This window comes from Salvelinus alpinus, chromosome 4 (assembly GCF_045679555.1).
Source record: "Salvelinus alpinus chromosome 4, SLU_Salpinus.1, whole genome shotgun sequence".
Lineage (NCBI taxonomy): Eukaryota > Metazoa > Chordata > Actinopteri > Salmoniformes > Salmonidae > Salvelinus > Salvelinus alpinus.
The window spans coordinates 99,692,484-99,714,730 of NC_092089.1; the positions used below are offsets into that span (position 1 = coordinate 99,692,484).

Here is a 22,247-nt window from a genome sequence, read left to right on the forward strand (position 1 = left end):
TTCCAGAATGGAACAGTTCCTGGTGTCTGATGTTTCCAGAATGGAACAGTTCCTCCTGTCTGATGTTTCCAGAATGGAACAGTTCCTCCTGTCTGATGTTTCCAGAATGGAACAGTTCCTCCTGTCTGATGTATCCAGAATGGAACAGTTCCTCCTGTCTGATGTTTCCAGAATGGAACAGTTCCTCCTGTCTGATGTTTCCAGAATGGAACAGTTCCTCCTGTCTGATGTTTCCAGAATGGAACAGTTCTTCCTGTCTGATGTTTCCAGAATGGAACAGTTCCTCCTGTCTGATGTTTCCAGAATGGAACAGTTCCTCCTGTCTGATGTTTCCAGAATGGAACAGTTCCTGGTGTCTGATGTTTCCAGAATGGAACAGTTCCTCCTGTCTGATGTTTCCAGAATGGAACAGTTCCACCTGTCTGATGTTTCCAGAATGGAACAGTTCCTGGTGTCTGATGTTTCCAGAATGGAACAGTTCCTGGTGTCTGATGTTTCCAGAATGGAACAGTTCCTCCTGTCTGATGTTTCCAGAATGGAACAGTTCCTGGTGTCTGATGTTTCCAGAATGGAACAGTTCCTCCTGTCTGATGTTTCCAGAATGGAACAGTTCCTGGTGTCTGATGTTTCCAGAATGGAACAGTTCCTCCTGTCTGATGTTTCCAGAATGGAACAGTTCCTCCTGTCTGATGTTTCCAGAATGGAACAGTTCCTCCTGTCTGATGTTTCCAGAATGGAACAGTTCCTCCTGTCTGATGTTTCCAGAATGGAACAGTTCCTCCTGTCTGATGTTTCCAGAATGGAACAGTTCCTCCTGTCTGATGTTTCCAGAATGGAACAGTTCCTCCTGTCTGATGTTTCCAGAATGGAACAGTTCCTCCTGTCTGATGTTTCCAGAATGGAACAGTTCCTCCTGTCTGATGTTTCCAGAATGGAACAGTTCCTCCTGTCTGATGTTTCCAGAATGGAACAGTTTCTGCTGTCTGATGTTTCCAGAATGGAACAGTTCCTCCTGTCTGATGTTTCCAGAATGGAACAGTTCCTCCTGTCTGATGTTTCCAGAATGGAACAGTTCCTCCTGTCTGATGTTTCCAGAATGGAACAGTTCCTCCTGTCTGATGTTTCCAGAATGGAACAGTTCCTCCTGTCTGATGTTTCCAGAATGGAACAGTTCCTCCTGTCTGATGTTTCCAGAATGGAACAGTTCCTCCTGTCTGATGTTTCCAGAATGGAACAGTTCCTCCTGTCTGATGAACAAAGCAGACGGTGGGCGATGGAGGGTTGGAAAGAGAAAAAAAACTAGTGTCTTGACATTGGGTCTGTGTGAGGCCAGTTACACTTCCTCTAGGGAATCACCATCTGTGACTAGAGATTAGACATGGTGTCAATTCCTCGTTCATCTTCCTCAGCCAAGACAGACACTGCCCAGCGAGAGCCGTCTCAGTGCCCAGATCAGGAGGCTTCGGACTTGGCTGGTGACAGCTGTCCTCTCCGTTCTCTGGTGCTTCTGAGCAGCGGGCTCCAGGATGTTTTCATTTTGCAGCTTCCTATTCCTAGCAGGGATGGAACAGGCTCCCCCTGGCCTCTCCCTAATGTCATTTAGTTTGGGGTATCCTATATCTGTCACGTTGGTCAAAAACAAAGGATCTCAAATCTGCACATCAAAACAATGTAAGCAACTGTCACTCTCTAAATTCAAAGACTCAATCATGGACACTCTGACAGTTGTGGCTGCTTTGTGTGTTGTATTGTTGTCTCTACCTTCTTGCCCTTTGTGCTGTTGTCTGTGCCCAATAATGTTTGTGTCATGTTTTGTGCTGCTACCATGTTGTTGTTTTGCTACCATGCTGTGTTGTCATGTGTTGCTGCCATGCTATGTTGTTGTCTTAGGTCTCTCTTTATGTAGTGTTGTGTTGTCTCTCTTTTCGTGATGTGTGTTTTGTTCTATATTTATATTGTATTTTTAATCCCAGGCCCCTGTCCCCACAGGAGGCCTTTTGGTAGGCCGTCATTGTAAATAAGAATTCGTTCTTAACTGACTTGCCTAGTTAAATAAAGGTTCAATTTTTTTTTAAACTCTCTCCTTCCTGTCATGACAAATGCTTATGTTTCCTGTTGTACTTCCATTGTAAGATGCTTTTCCATTGTCAGCCATCATCAATCGAATGTTAATAAATTACTATTGTTGTTTTAATGTTTTAATACTATTGTTGTTTTAACAGTCCTAACCAATTTGCTGTGAAAGCCCCCTTAGAGGACAACAGGGTTGATGTCTTTCAATTGATCTTCTAGGTCAATCACCATGCCACAATGAATCATTGTTGTAATGAAGGATTCATCTGTTTGAACGAGGAGCTCAGATCACAGAACATGACATCTGAATATGTATCATATGCATTGATCTACCATCTGCTACACCGATGTCCTTTTGGAAAAACACAAAAACATGTTGAATTAATAACGTCTGATCAACATTGTATCGGTTTCATTACGTAGCTACTGAACACTTTATATTAGTGTTGCAGAGAGTATTAGAAATACTGTTCTGTAAGATAACTAGTAACCAAGCCCACATAACAGTTTGATCAATGACTTCACTAAATTTGAGAACCTCTTTATATACGTGGATGCCGTGATATCAAACTGTTTGTTAAAGATGAGCTGCCAGGGTAAATCAGATATCATTCCCTCAAGGTCTTATGTCTGATGAACAGGGCTAGGTCCAGACTTCTAATGTAAACATCACTAGCGAGGTCAGCAGGAGAGGCTTGCTACCTACCTCCATGTCATCGTGATGGCCATAGCTATGAATGCTGATCTGTCTATTACGAGGCTGTGCTGTCAGTCGTGGTGTGTTGACAGTGAAGGGTGATAGTAATTAGATCCCCCCCGTCCCCCGTCCATTTGCTGCCGTCCAAATGAGTTACTCTGAATCTATGAAGGACCAATTCTCCAGTCTAGATGGATCGGCATTGGGTTGGTTCTCCAGTCCAGATGGATTGGCATTTGGTTGGTTCTCCAGTCCAGATGGATTGATATTGGGTTTGTTCTCCTGTCCAGATGGATTGGCATTTTGTTGATTCTCCAGTCTAGATGGATTGACATTGGGTTGGTTCCCCAGTCTAGATGGATTGGCATTGGTTGGATCTCCAGTCTATATGGATTGGCATTGGGTTGGTTCTCCAGGCCAGATGGATTGGCATTGGATTGGTTCTCCAGTCCAGATGGATTGGCATTGGGTTGGTTCTCCAGGCCAGATGGATTGGCATTGGATTGGTTCTCCAGTCCAGATGGATTGGCATTGGGTTGGTTCTCCAGTACAGATGGATTGGCATTGGGTTGGTTCTCCAGTCCAGATGGATTGGCATTTGGTTGGTTCTCCAGTCTAGATGGATTGGCATTGGGTTGGTTCTCCAGTCCAGATGGATTGGCATTGGGTTGGTTCTCCAGGCCAGATGGATTGGCATTGGGTTGGTTCTCCAGTCCAGATGGATTGACATTGGGTTGGTTCTCCAGTCTAGATGGATTGGCATTGGGTTGGTTCTCCAGTCCAGATGGATTGGCATTGGGTTGTTTCTTCAGTCCAGATGGATTGGCATTTGGTTGGTTCTCCAGTCCGGATGGATTTGCATTGGGTTGGTTCTCCAGTCTAGATGGATTGGCATTGGGTTGGTTCTCCAGTCCAGATGGATTGGCATTGGGTTGGTTCTCCAGTCCAGATGGATTGGCATTTGGTTGGTTCTCCAGTCCGGATGGATTGGCATTGGGTTGGTTCTCCAGTCCAGATGGATTGGCATTGGGTTGGTTCTCCAGTCCAGATGGATTGGCATTTGGTTGGTTCTCCAGTCCGGATGGATTGGCGTTGGGTTGGTTCTCCAGTCCAGATGGATTGGCATTTGGTTGGTTCTCCAGTCTAGATGGATTGGCATTGGGTTGTTTCTCCAGTCCAGATGGATTGGCATTGGGTTGGTTCTCCAGTCTAGATGGATTGGCATTGGGTTGGTTCTCCAGTCCAGATGGATTGGCATTGGGTTGGTTCTCCAGTCTAGATGGATTGGCATTGGGTTGGTTCTCCAGTCCAGATGGATTGGCATTTGGTTGGTTCTCCAGTCCGGATGGATTGGCATTGGGTTGGTTCTCCAGTCTAGATGGATTGGCATTGGGTTGTTTCTCCAGTCCAGATGGATTGGCATTGGGTTGGTTCTCCAGTCTAGATGGATTGGCATTGGGTTGGTTCTCCAGTCCAGATGGATTGGCATTGTGTTGGTTCTCCAGTCTGGATGGATTGGCATTGGGTTGGTTCTCCAGTCTAGATGGATTGTCATTTGGTTGGTTCTTTAATTGATTGAGCACCTTTCATTTCAAGGTATTCGCAGATGTTATGTTCTCACTTAGGTAGAAGTCAAAATGCCTGATTTCTCTGCATAAAATATTTGAGGAAACAGTAGAAAGCAGAGACAGCTGTCAATCACAGTACATCAATTGTTTGCTCAAACATGACCCTCCCACCATATTTTACCACAACCCACCGGGGTGAGGTCTATTCCAGGTCAATTCCAGCCAATTCTGGAATTGGAATTCCAATTCTAAATATCTTCAATGCTTTTTAATTCGGAACATTTGGAATTGGATTTTGGTTTAATTTCTGAATTGACCTCAACCCTGCACCCCACTGAACACTGATAGTTCGGGTTATGTAATACCCCCAAGCTTAGCCTTGAACGCCATGCTCTTCACAAGACAAGATTTGGAAGGATAGCCCCACGAGACGACCCTCACCCTGGTTCTCCATTTTCCCACTAGCTACTAATCATGATAAAGGTTAGATGTGAGGGGAAAAAAACATATTTTCTTCACTGAATTGAAATATAACTCCCAGCCGCCAGCCTCCTCAACCCTTCCAAACATAAATGCTCTGCTCCTAAGATTAAAAATAATTGATTCCAGTAATATGATTGGAAGAAAAACAGAATGACGTTTATACATTCTAAATAGCTTTTGGGGGTTAGATAGATATTCATTTAGTTTATTTTGTGTAAATGTAACAGTATAACTTTAAACCGGCCCCTCGCCCCGACACGGGCGCGAACCAGGGACCCTCTGCACACATCAACAACGGTCGCCCACGAAGCATCGTTACCCATCGCTCCACAAAGGCCACGGCCCTTGCAGAGCAAGGGGAAACCCTACTTAAGTCTCAGAGCAAGTGACGTAACTGATTGAAATGCTAGTAGCGCGTACCCGCTAACTAGCTAGCCATTTCACATCCGTTACATAAACATTTGAATGAATTTAATGTACCAGGTGGTCTACATCAATCAGTACATCAGGTGCTGCTACTCTCTGTTTATCATATATGCATAGTCACTTTAACTACACATTCATGTACATACTACCTCAATTGGGCTGACCAACCAGTGCTCCCGCACATTGGCTACCCGGGCTATCTGCATTGTGTCCCACCCACCACCCGCCAACCCCCCTCTTTTACGCTACTGCTACTCTCTGTTCATCATGTATGCATAGACACTTTAACCATATCTACATGTACATACTACCTCAATCAGCCTGACTAACCGGTGTCTGTATGTAGCCTCGCTACTTTTATAGCCTCGCTACTGTATATAGCCTGTCTTTTTACTGTTTTATTTCTTTACCTACCTATTGTTCACCTAATACCTTTTTTGCACTATTGGTTAGAGCCTGTAAGTAAGCATTTCACTGTAAGGTTACATCTGTTGTATTTAGTGGACGTGACAAATAAACGTTGATTTGATTTGAGGTAGCAGGCATTCAAGATGGTGTGCCAGAAGATGTCTTTTACTGGATGGTGGTTGAGAATTTCTGTGTTTTTTACTTGAAACGGATGTTTTTACTGGTTTCTTGTTTGTTTTTGAAATGTTCAATGGAGATTCTCCATTGAGCGTCGTGCTTTTCAGTCCGGGAGTAGGCCTCATCTGGAGTTGGAAAACCGACCCTATGCTTCTTTAACAGTAGTATTACAGACATATCAACTTTTCTGTATGTCTTTCTATCAGTCCATTACACCAGTGAAAAGAACATCTGCTGCCTGCACTATAGTGGGCTATGGATTTTTCCGGGTGTTCGGGTTATGTCTGGAGGAGGTAGTGACAGTACAGCAACCTCTCTATACTGTATACAACTATTGTTGTTTTCCTGCAAGAAAATAGGCCTAAGGATTTCTTATTTATTTTGATGAAATATGAAGGCTGAAACAAATTACTATGCTAATGCCTTTACTATGAGAAATTAATTCATTAAGCCACTTTCAACTGTCCGTCATTCAAAGCTGTAAAACAAAGAAGTCTGAAAAAAAATATATATATATATATTACGCAATACAGACACTAATCCATGTATAGTTTTCTAATGCTGGATTAGCTAGATGTTAAACTTCACAGCTTCTATTCCATCACATTACAGGGATTTTATATTTTAGTCTTATATAGAGAGTATTATGAGTATGATCTTATTTTCATGAGTAACTATTGGAAATTAAATTAAAAGGATCTGGCTTCTGGTTGAATTAATCTCCATATTAACATTTCATTATTGCAGCACCTTATCTGACTATCAAATCATTTCTGGGTAACAATTAAGTACCTTACTGTGATTGTTTTCAATTAAAATGGTTAAAAAAAATAAACAATAATATAGCTTCTTAGCAAATAGCAATTTCTCAAGCAATCATTTTTCTAGGACTGTGTGGGAGTGGTCTGAGTGGGGAGGGGAAAACTGAAAACAGGCTGTTATTGGCAGAGAGGGAGAGAGGGATGGGGATGGAAGAGGGATGGAACTCTCTTATTTGCCGCCTTGATGGCGTCACCAGGCAGGCCAGAACTCCATCCCACCAAAACAGGCTGAAATATCAGACAGTCTTTTCAAACAGCTCTTACACTAAAAGGGCATTATCATAATTTTCACAGTATTATTACAACCTCATAGTGTGGAAATATATATTTATATCTGAATGTAAGGTAAAATACTGGAAGAATATTAATACTGTATAAATCTCTCTTCCACTGATAAAGTACCTTCTACATCAGACTGTAAGCAAGGGAGGATAGGCGGCCAGTAAATAGGTAGAAGATACACTATACAGCTGGATAGAAATGAGTAATACACATCTACAGTACATTACAAATACTGTTCTCTCATAATGAGAAGAATCTTCAAAATCATCCAAGAACAATTTAACTCTTTTTTTTCAAATCAAATGTTTTATTTGTTATGCATTTTAATTTCCCAAATGTATGATGACTCAGTTCCATTGATGAGACAAGTCTACGGTGATTTGGTTCCACATAGATTATATGACATGCAGATAAGGAAACAAATATTATAATAACTCATATTTTACATTCTCAATTTTATTATTTACGAAAATCCTCAAACGGACATAATGAACAGCATTTTATTTCCCTTTTTATAACATCGATGCCCAGTCACATTGAAAAGTACAGCAACAGTGAGCCACATGGAGAATGTTCTAAAATAAAGGCTGACACAATGATTGATCCCACAACAATTTCTCTCCATAGGGAACGATCAAAATATATTTTATTGCAAATATCAAAACATTGGAATGTATTTCAAGGTTTAGCGTTAAGTTTACCCTTTCACACTAGTGTTAGTTGTACATTCTCAGTCAGCAGATCGTATTACAACGGAATATATGGCTGAAAAGGCACACTATTCCCTATACACGCTCAGAAGAAAAGGTGCAACCTAGAACCGAAAAGGGTTTTACGTCTGTCCCCATAGGAGAACCCTTTGAAGAACCTTTTATAGTTCCAGGTAGAACCCTTTTGGTTCCAGGTAAAACTCTTTAGAGTTCCATGTAGAACCCATTTCACAGAGGGTTCTACCTGGAACCAAAAAGTGTTCTCCTACGGGGACAGCCAAAGAACCCTTTTGGAATCCTTTTTACTAAGAGTGTAGAGCCCTAATTTTGACCAGGAATAGGGTGCCATAGCACTAGCAGGCAGTGGCCATTTTCACAAGACTGGACTGCATGCCCCACTGCATGGTGGGATTCTTCCTGTGCATAGTGCTTTGTTTCACACCTCTTTTCGGCAGGACAACAACGTGGCTAGTTATGAGTTAAAAAATAGCTTCAAGGTGTTAAGCAACATGCCAGAGATGTTACAGCAATCCAGTTGTTCAAATAAAAGTCATACATCAATCTCAATAACTTCTACCGTTTGACAGACAATTCAGTTGAACGGAGTGAACTATTTGACAGGTTTAATCTGAAACAGGATGTGTGATCTAATCTTAAACCCTGACCACACTAGAAATCTCCCCATATCATTGCGTGAAAAAAAATTCTTTGAAGAAGTAAACATCTTTCTCAGACTAATTATACATTTTATTGTATTATTATTATTATTTTTTTACATTTTAATGTATATATCATATAATAATCACTTATTTTTGAAATATCACCATACCCATGTTGATCGTTTTGACATGAACATGATGTCAGGTAAAACAGTCATTCCATATTTGGACAAAGTATGTGTTTCTGAGGCTTTAAAATATATATATATTTTTTTGTTTTAACCTTTATTTAACTAGGCAAGTCAATTAAGAACAAATTCTTATTTACAATGACAGCGAAACCCGGATGACACTGGGCCAATTGTGCGCCGCCCTATGGGACTCCCAATCACGGCCGGATGTGATACAGACTGAGGCTAGCCTAGTCCCAGATATATATGTGCTATCTTGTTCTAGTTTCAAGTTTTATTAGTCGTATGTACGGGATACACAAGGGATACACCCTCCAATGAAATGCTTACTTGCAGGTTCCTTGTCGACAATGCAACAACAATAATAAATAATAAAAGATAAGAATATGAACAGAAAGTAAATGGCTCAGTAGAATAAAATAAACATTTTAGCATAAGTATAAAGTATGATTTTTGTCAAGATGGCACAGGCTGGAACATACTGTACAAATAGTCGGCCTATGACATCACCATTTGTTTGGATTGAATAATCTCTGTAAACTTTGATGACATTTTCCCTCATGTTTTTTTCTCTTTAGGTTAACAGCAATTTAACCCTGAAGCGCAAGAATTCGTACCAGGATTGAAGCACTGAGACTAGTCTTCTGATAAACAAGTTATCTGTCCACACTGAAGCCAGCGTAGGAAAATCTGTTTGAGTTTTGTTAATCTGTTGCACTTAATGTGTTGCCAAAGTTTTCCAGCTAGCCCTGCATGGTTAACGTTTTGAATAATGTTGTGTATATAAATCATATGTTTTTTTGTAACTCTTCTGAATGTTAAAACAGGGTAGGAGCCAGAAGACCTTTTATTTCCTTTTTGAATATTATAGGCCTATGTTATGTAAGTAGTTCTAACATACCTGCCCCATCAAATAATAATTTTCTGTTCAATCAAAATTATTGGTCAGAAGACATTTTTCATTAGATCTTGGTTTGCATTATGAATTCCTTTTATTGAAATGCAGATTGTAAATAGTCCGGGTGGCCATTTGATTAATTGTTCAGCAGTCTTATGGCTTGTGGGTAGAAGCTGTTAAGGAGCCTTTTATTTTCATTGCTCCTCTACTTCCTGCCATTATCGTTCAGAGCCTGGTGCTTGATATCCTACTGCCATGTAGATGTTGACTTTAGATTTTTTTTAAATGCACATAAAAAGTAAAACTACTGTATAAAAATGTACCAAAAGTATTGCACAAACATACAAAAAAAACATATATATTTTTTTCTTAAAGTATTTGAAAATAAATATTGATGGATGGACTATATATTTGTGATTTCACAAAAAAATAAACATGACTCCCTCATAAATGTATACTCTTGAATACCCTGTTTTCATATAGTAAACAAACCGCAATCGACTTTTACTTTGTACAAAATTATTGTAGTTTACCTTTCACTTCCGGTTCCGGTTTAGACGCCTGTGAAGCGCGCTAGCTCCTTCGCTACAGGTTACGGTAAGATACTTAATGAATAAAGTTGCATACCGATATTTATGTCAAGTCTTTATATGTATTCACTAATTATCTTCAGCTTTCAAAAATTGCTGGTTTGTACGATAGCTAGTTATCGAGCTAACATGAGAGGAAGTTAGCTTGCTTACGTCAACGTTAGCTTTGCTAGTTCAGCCAGTTTTAGTAAATTTATCCTATTCATTTCGATGGTCTACATTATCTATCTAGCTATCTATGTCATTTTTATCACTTGCATGAGCAACCCTTTCAGGCCTATGGTTTGGCTCCATGTCAGGGCTAACTAACGTTCGTTCAGCCAGCATTTGCCAGATGACGTTAGTTAGATCTGCATGACGGTTCGGGCAAGGCCTGCCGGTTATCGCCAGCATGTCACCTACAAGGAATCAGCCAAGATAGACCCCGCCCCCAAGTTTCCTGATATTGAATCCATATTCCCCTAGATTGCTTCTTTGACCCCTCATCTCTTCACTGGCAACTTTCTTTACAGAGATTTGATACGTTTACGTTCCAGCATGTCTCACAACTACTCCTACAGACGACCACCACCAGCTAAAGATCTAAGAGCCAGCGCTTTTGACTCTCCAGATCACCTGCACCCTGGAGACCACGGTCACAATGTTTACAGATCGTCCCAGGAGCCACCGTCTCATTCCACAATACCATCCTACCCATCCTCCTCATCCAGAGCCTCCGCTGCCAACGAGTCCCCTTACTCCTTCTCACTACGCCAGTCAGACCCTTACTCCTCTCTAAGTCGGTCAGACCAAATTCTGACCCTCCTGAGCAGCTGTGGGCTCGAGCCCAAAGACTTGTCTCTACTAGCCGAGATGCCTGAGGAGCTCATCACTGTGGAGAACCTACCACGTCTGCTCCTGGAGATCAGAAAGAAGAGGGCGACACAGCAGCCACCATATCCAGCTATGATCTCTTACCCCCCTGCTGCCACATCTCGCCCCCCCACTGCTACCCCTCCTCCAGGCCGTGCGTGGGAGCAGGGTGACCAGAGTCGTTCTCAGCCATTAGACTACCCATTGGACCCCCACCACGCTCTTCCCCCTTCCCAACTCCTTCCCACAGAACAGGCTGAGCCCTGGCAACTAGATCGTCATGGCAACCCGATGCAGTACACACGCTCTCGCCTAGAACCTGTGCCTGTCCGAGTTGTGGACTACCACTATGGTAAAGAAACTCCCAGAAGTTACCAAACTCCTAGGTCCACTTACAGCACGGCCCAAGGAGGAAGCAGCAACAGCTGGAAACCCCCCAACTCATCCCAACCAGCAGTAGATTACAGGTACCCACCACCACCAGCTACAAACTACAGACCACGCCCAGACCAAGATGTCCCAGTTGTCACAATCAAGATGGCCACCTCTGGCAACACTCCCACCAAGAAGGCTGCTCTTGACTTCCACGGAGAAATCCCCCAAACGTTTCCTTATTCGTGCTCTCTCTGCGATATTACTGTGCTCTCTGAAAAGGTAAGTAGCTTACTCCTCTTATTTCTGTTGAATCTGCATTATCTGGGTCTCAGGTAGGTTCATGTGTGTGTGAAAGGGTCCAACGTGTATGAATCTTAAGCCTATTTGTGCCACTAATAATATACAGTTACTGCTACGTATGTTAGAATACAGCCTATGCATTATCTTAAATATGAACAATCAGTGAGTACTTATTTTTTTGGTCATTTTTGTTGTTGTTGTAGTTCTGGTTCACGCACGTCAATGGAACTCAACATGCAGACGGACAGCTCACACTTCTTCAAATGTGAGTAATCACATACTCAATATGTTTTTCCAGTTCTCCACTCAACAGCATGACACAAGCATTTTGCTATATATCTGCTAAATATGTGTATGTGGCCAATACATTTGATGACGTTTCGAACTCTTACTGTCAATATTGATATTGTAATAGGCCTAGCTTAAATCGATTAAGTTCCTAAATTGTTCAGTTTTTTTTTCATCATTCCATCTCTTCTTCCTGTGCCTACGTTTTTAGGTATCCTGAATGGGATTGCCAGATGCAGACCGCCAGAAGGTAAGTGAATATCTCTCTGTCTCTGTGTGTGTGTGCTTGGTATTAATGTAGCATAGATCTTAACTACAGGCCTTTTAATCCCTTTAGTGGTGACGACCACACAGACAGACCAAGGGTTGAAGAGAAGACTGGTGGACCTTCCCATAGGTCTATTAACTACTTAGGTAAACTAACTGCATTAGCTTGCCTCTACATAATACAGTGCCTTCAGAAAGTATTCATACCCCTTGACTTATTCTACATTTTGTTGTTACAGCCTGAATTCAAAATGGATTAAATATACTTTGTTCTCTCTCGCCCATCTACACACAATACCCCATAATGACAAAGTGAAAACATGTTTTTTGAAATTGTTGCAAATGTAATGAAAATGAAATACAGAAATCAAATTTACATAAGTATTTACACTCCTGAGAACGACAGACTAACCTTGTCAGCTCAGGGATTCGATCCAGCAACCTTTCGGTTACTGCATGTTAGACTCACCTTTGGCAGTGATTACAATGCATGTTAGACTCACCTTTGGCAGTGATTACAGCTGTGAGTCTTTCTGGGTAAATTTCGAGGAGCTTTGCACACCTGAATTGTACACTATTTGCACATTTATTCTTTTTTAAATTCTTCATTCTCTGTCAAGTTGGTTGTTGATCATTGCAAAACAGCCATTTAAGTTTTGCCATAGATTTTCAAACTGATTTAAGTCAACTGTAACTAGGCCACTCAGGAACATTCAATGTCATCTTGGTAAGCAACTCCAGTGTATATTTGGCCTTGAGTTGTAGGTTATTGTCTTGCTGAAAAGTGAATTTGTTTCCCAGTGTCGGTTGGAAAACAGACTGAACCAGGTTTTCCTCTAGGATTTTGCCTGCGCTTTGCTCTATTCTGTTTCATTTTATCCTAAAAAACTCCCTAGTACTTGTCGATGACGAGCATACCCATAACATGATGTAGAAATACCATGCTTGAAAATATTAAGAGTGGTACTCAGTGAGGTGTTGTGTTGGTGATGCCCCAAACATAATGCTTTGTATTCAGGACATAAAGTAAACATTTTGGCCACCTTTTTAGCAGTTTTACTTTATTGTAAACCGGATGCATGTTTGGAATATTTTTATGCTGTACAAGCTTCCTTCTTTTCACTCTGTCATTTAGGTTAGTAGGTAGCCTAGTGGTTAGAGCATTGGGACAGTAACGGAAAGGTTGCTGGATCGAATCCCTGAGCTGACAAGGTTAAAGTCTGTTGTTCTGCCCCTGAGCAAGGCAGTTAACCCACTGTTCCCCGGGCGCCAAAGACATGGATGTTGATTTAAGGCAGCCCCCCTCCGTACCTCTCTGATTCAGAGGGGTTGGGTTAAATGCGGAAGACACATTTCAGTTGAAGGCATTCAGTTGTACAGCTGACTAGGTATCCCCCCTTTTCCCTTTAGTATTGTGGCTTAACTACAAAGTTGTTGATCCTCAGTTTTCTCCAATCACAGCCATTAAACTCTGTAACTGTTTTAAAGTTACCATTCACCTCATGGTGAAATCCCTGAGAGGTTTCCTTCCTCTCCGGCAACTGAGTTAGGAAGGACACCTGTATCTTTGTAGTGACTGGGTGTATTGACACACCATCCAAAGTGTAATTAATAACTTCTCCATGCTCAAAGTGATATTCAATGTCTGCTTTATTTTATTTTTACCCATCTACCAATACGTGCCATTCTTTGTGAGGCATTGGAAAACCTCCCTGGTCTTTGTGGCTGAATCTGTGTTTGAAGTTCAATGCTCGACTGAGGGACCTTAAAGATCATTTTATGTGTGGGGTACAGAGATGAGGTAGTCATTCAAAAATCATATTAAACACTAGTATTGAACACAGAATGAGTCCTTGCAACTTGTTAAAGACATTTTTAATCCTGAACTTATTAAGGCTTGCCATAACAAGGTGGTTGAATACATATTGGCATTTCAGCTTTTCATTTTTCATTCATTTGTTAACATTTCTCAGAACATAATTCCACTTTTACATTATGTGTGCAGGCCAGTGACACAAAATCTCAATTTAATCCATTTTATATTCAGGCTGAAACACAACAATGTGGAATAAGTCAAGGGGTGTGAATACTTCCTGTATTATTCCTGTATTACTTCCTGTCCATTTTATCAGACACTTTTATCAAGCATACATTTTGGTATTTCGAATTTTAAATATTATTTTATTTTACCTTTATTTAACTAGGCAAGTCAGTTAAGAACAAATTCTTATTTTCAATGACGGCCTAGGAACAGTGGGTTAACTGCCTTGTTCAGGGGCAGAACGACAGATTTTGTCCTTGTCAGTTCGGGGATTCGATCTTGCAACCTTTTGGTTACAAGTCCAACGCTCTAACCGCTAGGCTACTTGCCGCCCCAGACCTCTGGTGTTGGTAGCGCCATGTTCTACAAACAGCCACACAGGACCATTTGCTTTGACGGTATATGTCTGATTTATTCATATAACATATTAACGTGTCAGTAACTTACCTTTTATATTGTCCTGTAGGTAAACCGTCAAGTAGCGGCTCTAGAAAAAACGTAGACACTAAGACAAAGGTTACAAAGGTTTTGTTGTTCTTCCTGTTGTTCTGGTTTATTACTATCTAGTTTCCCCCTTTTTTTAGTTTTCACATTGTCTGTTTACTTGCCATAATTTTCTAGGGGAGTGGCAAAGTGGTTTGTGCCAAATTTACTGCCCGGTCTCTCAACGAAGATGGTTTGAAGGACCTGATTAAACCGTTTGGTGAAGTTGTGAAAGTCATCATGTTCCCTGCTTTGGTAAGAAGACTAGTAGCCTATTCATTCTGCCATCTATTCAAATACCTAATATATGTGTTTTCAATTCCTATGAAATGGGTCAAAAGTCTTGTATTGACTGAATAATAATTGAGAAAATCTTATATTCATCATCATGTAAGTATAGAAATAGAATCGCCACCCATCATGGCCTCATTGACTACAATAGGGATATCCATTCTAGTTATAATGTTTTCATGGTTCTTGTAATGCTGCATCTTCAGGCGTTTGTGGAGTTGGGGTCAACGGACCAGGCCGCCGATATTGTGACATACTACCTCAGTAACCCAGTGATGGTGAAAAGAGGACAAGTCACCTTCTCTGTCTCGTCAACATTTAATTTCCTACAGGTACATTTTTACAAGATTAATTCATTTACTAAATCTTTGTTAAATTTGGTTGAAGGGGTAATTGAAGATTTTTCCCTAAAACAACCACACACGCACACAGTATTATTCAATGAGTTAAATAAATCCATTTACGTCCATATAGAGTTCCCGGGTGTTGAGTTTTTCCCCTGTGCCTCCTGGTAAAGAGTCTGCCGCGTGGAAAAGAGAGTTACTGGCCGTAGCGGAAGGATTTGGACCTGTGGCGCACTCTCTATTCTTACCTACGCAGGTATTAAACAGCATATTGCTTTGAATTTTTTGGGGGTCTTTGTTATAGTATACTACAATTTGCTTACCGTGTATTCTGTCCTCTTAGGCATTTGTGGAAATGACGAATGCACTGGATGCACAGAAGCTTGTTGAACACCATACGTCCAAACACCTGAAAATAGATGAGATACATATTAAAGTGGCCTTCTCATCAGAGTATGATACATTTCGGTAAGTTGATGCGTCCCCTGTTGTGCTATTACCTTTTGTTTTGCATGTAAACATGCATTAATTATGGCTTCTGAATTCAGATTGTCAGACACTGTCACTGTTATAACCACTGTATTAAAGGAGAAATAGTTAATTTAGACTCTGTAAAAGCCAGAAAACATGGAAATAAAAGTGTTGTCTGTGAACCTTTTTTCCATCACATCATGCAGGACCATGTCTGAGAGGAAGTCTTCAGACAGGAAGTCTTCAGACAGAAAGTCTCCAGACAGGAGCAGGAAGTCTGAAGACAGATCTAAGAGGAAGAGAACCCCAAGCCCCAGAAGGCGGTCCCTCAGCCCCAGGAGAGATTCACCAACCTCCTCAAAAAGGAGGAGGAGTAGAGAGAGGGATAGCGACCGTCACAAAGAACGAGTGAAATCAAACAGTGGGGGTAAAAGCAGGCCAAAGTCCCCCAGAAAACAGAGCTCCAGTCGGTCCTCCAGAAGCCCTCACAGGCCAAGGTCCCCCAGCAAACAGAGCTCCAGTCGGTCCTCCAGAAGCCCTCACAGGCCAAAGTCCCCCAGAAAACAGAGCTCCAGTCGGTCCTCCAGAAGCCCTCGCAGGCCAAGGTCCCCCAGCAAACAGAGCTCCAGTCGGTCCTCCAGAAGCCCTCGCAGGCCAAGGTCCCCCAGCAAACAGAGCTCCAGTCGGTCCTCCAGAAGCCCTCGCAGGCCAAGGTCCCCCAGAAAACAGAGCTCCAGTCGGTCCTCCAGAAGCCCTCGCAGGCCAAGGTCCCCCAGAAAACAGAGCTCCAGTCGGTCCTCCAGAAGCCCTCACTCCCATACTAAAGAGCAGGTGTCCAGTGAGAAGGTATCCCCCATTTCCACATCCACTCGCTCACAACCTCCCATCAAGAATAAGGCCACATCCCAGTCCTCCACTGTGATGGAGAAGTCCAAAAAGGCTGTCGACACGATTGACCAGAGCAAGCAAGAAACTGAGACCCAGGACAGCCAGGAGGATGGAGCCATGGAGGCCTGTGAAATGGACAGTGACATCGAGGGGATGGCCGTGTATGGGGAGGATGGGGAGGAGAACTCTGACATGGGAGAGGAGGGAGAGGTAGGGGAGGGAGAGGAACCGCAGGAGAGTGCTGAGGACTTGATCCAGGAGTTTAAAGAACTTTGTGAGCCCAGGCAGAAAGCAACCTCTGGGACTGTAGATGATGCTCCTACAGAAGAGCTATCAGCTACCGGGTCAGAACAGGGGAAAGAGCTCTCAGTTACTGGGTCAGAACAGGGGAAAGAGCTCTCAGTTACCGGGTCAGAACAGGGGAAAGAGCTCTCAGCTACCGGGTCAGAACAGGGGAAAGAGCTCTCAGCTACCGGGTCAGAACAGGGGAAAGAGCTCTCAGCTACCGGGTCAGAACAGGGGAAAGAGCTCTCAGCTACCGGGTCAGAACAGGGGAAAGAGCTCTCAGCTACCGGGTCAGAACAGGGGAAAGAGCTCTCAGCTACCGGGTCAGAACAGGGGAAAGAGCTCTCAGCTACCGGGTCAGAACAGGGGAAAGAGCTCTCAGCTACCGGGTCAGAACAGGGGAAAGAGCTCTCAGCTACCGGGTCAGAACAGGGGAAAGAGCTCTCAGCTACCGGGTCAGAACAGGGGAAAGAGATAGATGGTGAAGACCAGAAAGGAGATACTTCATACATTGATGATGAGGTAAAGTATATGTCGGTCTTTAACATGTAGTTCATCTATACATGCTCTGTCAGGTCTTTAACATGTAGTTCATCTATACATGCTCTGTCAGGTCTTTAACATGTAGTTCATCTATACATGCTCTGTCAGGTCTTTAACGTGTAGTTCATCTATACATGCTCTGTCAGGTCTTTAACGTGTAGTTCATCTATACATGCTCTGTCAGGTCTTTAACGTGTAGTTCATCTATACATGCTCTGTCAGGTCTTTAACGTGTAGTTCATCTATACATGCTCTGTCAGGTCTTTAACGTGTAGTTCATCTATACATGCTCTGGCAGGTCTTTAACGTGTAGTTCATCTATACATGCTCTGTCAGGTCTTTAACGTGTAGTTCATCAATACATGCTCTGGCAGGTCTTTAACGTGTAGTTCATCTATACATGCTCTGGCAGGTCTTTAACGTGTAGTTCATCTATACATGCTCTGTCAGGTCTTTAACGTGTAGTTCATCTATACATGCTCTGTCAGGTCTTTAACGTGTAGTTCATCTATACATGCTCTGTCAGGTCTTTAACGTGTAGTTCATCTATACATGCTCTGTCAGGTCTTTAACGTGTAGTTCATCTATACATGCTCTGTCGGGTCTTTAACGTGTAGTTCATCTATACATGCTCTGTCAGGTCTTTAACGTGTAGTTCATCTATACATGCTCTGTCAGGTCTTTAACGTGTAGTTCATCTATACATGCTCTGTCAGGTTTTTAACGTGTAGTTCATCTATACATGCTCTGTCGGGTCTTTAACGTGTAGTTCATCTATACATGCTCTGTCAGGTCTTTAACGTGTAGTTCATCTATACATGCTCTGTCAGGTCTTTAACGTGTAGTTCATCTATACATGCTCTGTCAGGTCTTTAACGTGTAGTTCATCTATACATGCTCTGTCAGGTTTTTAACGTGTAGTTCATCTATACATGCTCTGTCAGGTCTTTAACGTGTAGTTCATCTATACATGCTCTGGCAGGTCTTTAACGTGTAGTTCATCTATACATGCTCTGTCGGGTCTTTAACGTGTAGTTCATCTATACATGCTCTGTCAGGTCTTTAACGTGTAGTTCATCTATACATGCTCTGTCAGGTCTTTAACATGTAGTTCATCTATACATGCTCTGTCAGGTCTTTAACGTGTAGTTCATCTATACATGCTCTGTCAGGTTTTTAACGTGTAGTTCATCTATACATGCTCTGTCAGGTCTTTAACGTGTAGTTCATCTATACATGCTCTGGCAGGTCTTTAACGTGTAGTTCATCTATACATGCTCTGTCAGGTCTTTAACGTGTAGTTCATCTATACATGCTCTGTCAGGTCTTTAACGTGTAGTTCATCTATTTAATAAGTCAAATTGAAAAAAGACAAGTAACATAGTTCCAATATGTAAAATACAAGGTGTCATGTTTTGATGTTTGTTCCCCTCAGCCTGATTTCCCAGAGGACCTTGAGAATCTTATTACATTGGATGAGCTGGAGGAGGATTCCTCAGGTGATAACCAAGGTGACTTATTACTCAACCCCTAGCAACCCGACCACAGATTCCATTCAAACTTCAGCACTTTTAAAGAAAGAGTAACATTGTTATAAAGGTCATTGATTGTATGTCTATCTTACATTGCAGATAACCAGTCAACAGATGAGATCAAGAGCAGATCCAAGAGCAAGGTGAGCAAATCTGTATATATTTATAAATTATTGTTTCTGATGTGTTCTGTGAGTCAGTACTGGTCATCTGTTTAGAATTGTTCATTCAACTGGGGAAGATTGGTTTTAAGCAATATGTCAGTCTAACACCATATATACGATCTGGGTTGAGTGGGTTCATTGCAGCTTTAGTTAACTATTGTCAATAAGGTTTGTTACAACCACACCTGTAAAATATTTTCATTTCAGCCCTCAGGACGTGATCAGACACCTGGTAGAGTGATCTACGTCAAAAACCTTCCCAGAAGCTTCTATACGGATAGTGACTTCCTGAAGATTGTTAAAGGCTTTGGGAGAGTGCACCGCTATTTGCTCCTTCGCAACGGTGAAGAGGTATTTTCCAAACAGAAGGAAATCTAAAATGGAGTCGATCCTAATGATGTACTACAAGGCTGATCACATTTGTTGTTTCCAGTAACCATGGTCTCTCTCCTCTCTCTCATCTCTCTCAGGGCTTCATTGAGATGGAGAGGTCTTCTGATGCGACAAAGGCTTTAAGAGAGCTGCGTTATAATGGCTGTAAATTATACGGCCAGAAGTTGATCATCCTGCGGTCTCAGAAATACAAAAGACTAACAACAGGGTTGGTGCTGCTCTGCTAAACAGACAGTATAACACACTCAGTCCCATTCCGTGTGGGAGCCACTGATAATTGATGTTTCTCTGTCTCTTCTGATAAAACATGATCAGACAGGGATATTTTCTATGTGCAGTGATTTCTGCCTATCTATCTTAAGGTAAACGTTTCTAAACTTATATAATTCTGGACTAAAAAGGAATTATCTTATTTTGTCAGGTGGAAACCTGAATCTGATTCTAAAAGTGATCGGAAGAAAGATCACTTGAGTACTAGAAGCAGTAGCAGGATAAGGAGTGGACGGACCAGCAGTCACTCAAAGTCAGTGGCTAAGGACGACAAGACAAAAGAGATGGACGACAAGACAAAAGAGAAGGACGACAAGACAAAAGAGAAGGACGACAAGACAATGGAGAAGGACGACAAGACAAAAGAGACGGACGACAAGACAAAAGAGAAGGACGACAAGACAAAAGAGAAGGACGACAAGACAAAAGAGACGGACGACAAGACAAAAGAGAAGAACGACAAGACAATGGAGAAGGACGACAAGACAAAAGAGACGGACGACAAGACAATGGAGAAGGACGAGGAGACAATGGAGAAGGACGAGGAGACAATGGAGAAGGACGAGGAGACAATGGAGAAGGACGAGGAGACAATGGAGAAGGACGAGGAGACAATGGAGAAGGACGAGGAGACAATGGAGAAGGACGAGGAGATAATGGAGAAGGACGAGGAGACAAAAGAGAATACATCACGACAAGTACGCTCCAAGCCAGCCCAACACTGTGACAAGGAGGACATAGGAGCGTCTGAAGGGAATATTGACAAATCCTCCAACAGTGAAGACCAAAAGGATGCCCCTGTCCCTGCTGCTGAGAAAGAGAAGCAGGCCTGTAGCAACGAGGATAATGCAGAAACCAAGATGGAGGATAATGTGGAAACGGGACCAGATTCCATGAAGACTGGTATGGAGTCATCGTTCCAGGCCAACAACCCAGTGGGTAAGTGTTTGGATGTGATTTATAGCCTCACTGCACTCACGGTAGCTTGGTCTCAGATCTGTTGTCTTCTTCTATAGCCTGGTCCCCGATCTGTTGTCTCTTTCTATAGCCTGGTCCCAGATCTGCTGTCTCTTTCTATAACCTGGTCCCAGATCTGTTTGTGCTCTTGTCAACTCCATGACAATTCTATAAAGAGTAAGCAAGAGAGCACAATAAGACTGGCACCCAGGCTACTGCCATGTCTCCTTTCAAGAACATTAACAAAATTACCTTTTTAGACTTCATCGCTGAAACAACTATTTTAATTTGTTTGCTTTGAAAACACTACCAAGTTGTGCAGCAATGAACTAGTAAGAGGCATTGTCTTTATGAAGTACAGTACTATGTTTTCTAATGCGTTTGTTACAGGAAGAGAATTCATTAAACCTGTCATGGGCTACTTCTGCGACCTGTGTCAAGTCATCTATGTCAATGAGGACGAAGCAAAGAACCAACACTGCAGCAGCCTCTGTCACTATCTGAAGTTTATGGTAAAGCACCAGAATCCTGTTGAATCTCATCACAATTATCTCACTTGAGTTTTCTTTGTTTCTATACTTATGGTAAAGAAGCAATGGTTGGCCGACTGCTCTTTTATAGTCCCTATTACCAAATAATGTAAGTCACAGGTGTGTAGGTTTGAAAAAGGAGGATCGTGGAGGGGATAGGTCGCGGATATCAATTCTTTACATTATTCAACCAACATTTCTGTGCATTTATTTGCTGTGTACATTACATGTTTACCTGGATGATTACTGAGCTGTATGATTTGTGTTGTCTCACAGGAACATTCAGGTAAAGACACAGCCTCTAGCTAAAAAGATGTCCCATCTCTGGAGGAAGTTGACAAGATGACAGTTTTAGGCCCAATTTGACGGGAAGTGTACAAGTGCACACTTCCGGAGGAGTGTGGAGAATCTGGATTTTTCTTTATATTGCACTCAAGAAGAACGGCACGGGTTTACCTAATCCACGAGAGGCTCTTTGTGAAACTCATCCTAGAACAATAAATGAGATTGCAGATTAGGTCTCAGACGTTAATCTGTATTGGTTTATATGAACAAATGTTCAGCACCTACCTACATATATTGTTATGTTTGTGTTAGAATAGCTCAGATCTACTTTCTGTAACGTGAATTGTTCGGTTTTCCTATGTTATTTGTTTTCAAGATTTGTTTGAATTTGAACTGCATTCTAAACGATTGTTAATAAACGTGTTTAATTATTGCATTTTTGTAATTTAACATTCTTCAAGCAAGATAACATCACCGCCTTCTAGTTTGCTCTAGGTTCAGGATTATAATTAAAGAGGTATATAAACCCTGGATGACTGACACTATATATTGGCCAATGAAAGGCTCTGAAGCCACCGGTCGGCCATATTGGCACTCGTCAGTAGGAGCAGTCCTCCATAGGAATGAATGGAATTCTACAGTATTTCAAGTAAATTACTAAGTATTATATAGGTGTATATATATATATATATATTTTGTAGTAAC

General features: G+C 41.9%; 1 protein-coding gene across 3 annotated transcripts; it reads left to right on the forward strand.

Moving 5' to 3' along the window:
• Window positions 1-9,899: 9,899 nt before the first annotated feature.
• On the forward strand, window positions 9,900-21,976 carry LOC139574807 (golgin subfamily A member 6-like protein 6). Of its 3 annotated transcripts, none has more exons than XM_071399709.1 (18): window positions 9,900-9,990; window positions 10,496-11,489; window positions 11,714-11,775; window positions 12,010-12,048; window positions 12,136-12,212; window positions 14,573-14,631; window positions 14,728-14,844; window positions 15,087-15,212; window positions 15,355-15,480; window positions 15,568-15,692; window positions 15,902-17,390; window positions 18,847-18,922; window positions 19,043-19,086; window positions 19,315-19,458; window positions 19,578-19,708; window positions 19,922-20,709; window positions 21,118-21,239; window positions 21,534-21,976. In XM_071399709.1, the coding sequence occupies exons 2-18, from the start codon at window positions 10,521-10,523 to the stop codon at window positions 21,564-21,566; spliced, it is 4,527 nt and encodes a 1,508-aa protein (XP_071255810.1). In that variant the 5' UTR covers window positions 9,900-9,990; window positions 10,496-10,520; the 3' UTR covers window positions 21,567-21,976. The 3 variants fall into 3 exon arrangements, with proteins under 3 accessions (XP_071255810.1, XP_071255811.1, XP_071255812.1); XM_071399710.1 differs by having other exon boundaries at window positions 14,573-14,622; XM_071399711.1 differs by lacking the exon at window positions 10,496-11,489 and having other exon boundaries at window positions 9,911-9,990.
• Window positions 21,977-22,247: the final 271 nt, after the last annotated feature.

Excerpts from the sequence above, each read along its gene's own strand:
- LOC139574807 (XM_071399709.1), top strand. The coding sequence starts at position 10,521 with ATGTCTCACAACTACTCCTACAGACGACCACCACCAGCTAAAGATCTA. Across the intron at positions 15,693-15,901 it reads TCAGAGTATGATACATTTCG|GACCATGTCTGAGAGGAAGT; the intron begins GTAAGTTGATGC and ends CACATCATGCAG. Across the intron at positions 20,710-21,117 it reads CCAGGCCAACAACCCAGTGG|GAAGAGAATTCATTAAACCT; the intron begins GTAAGTGTTTGG and ends CGTTTGTTACAG.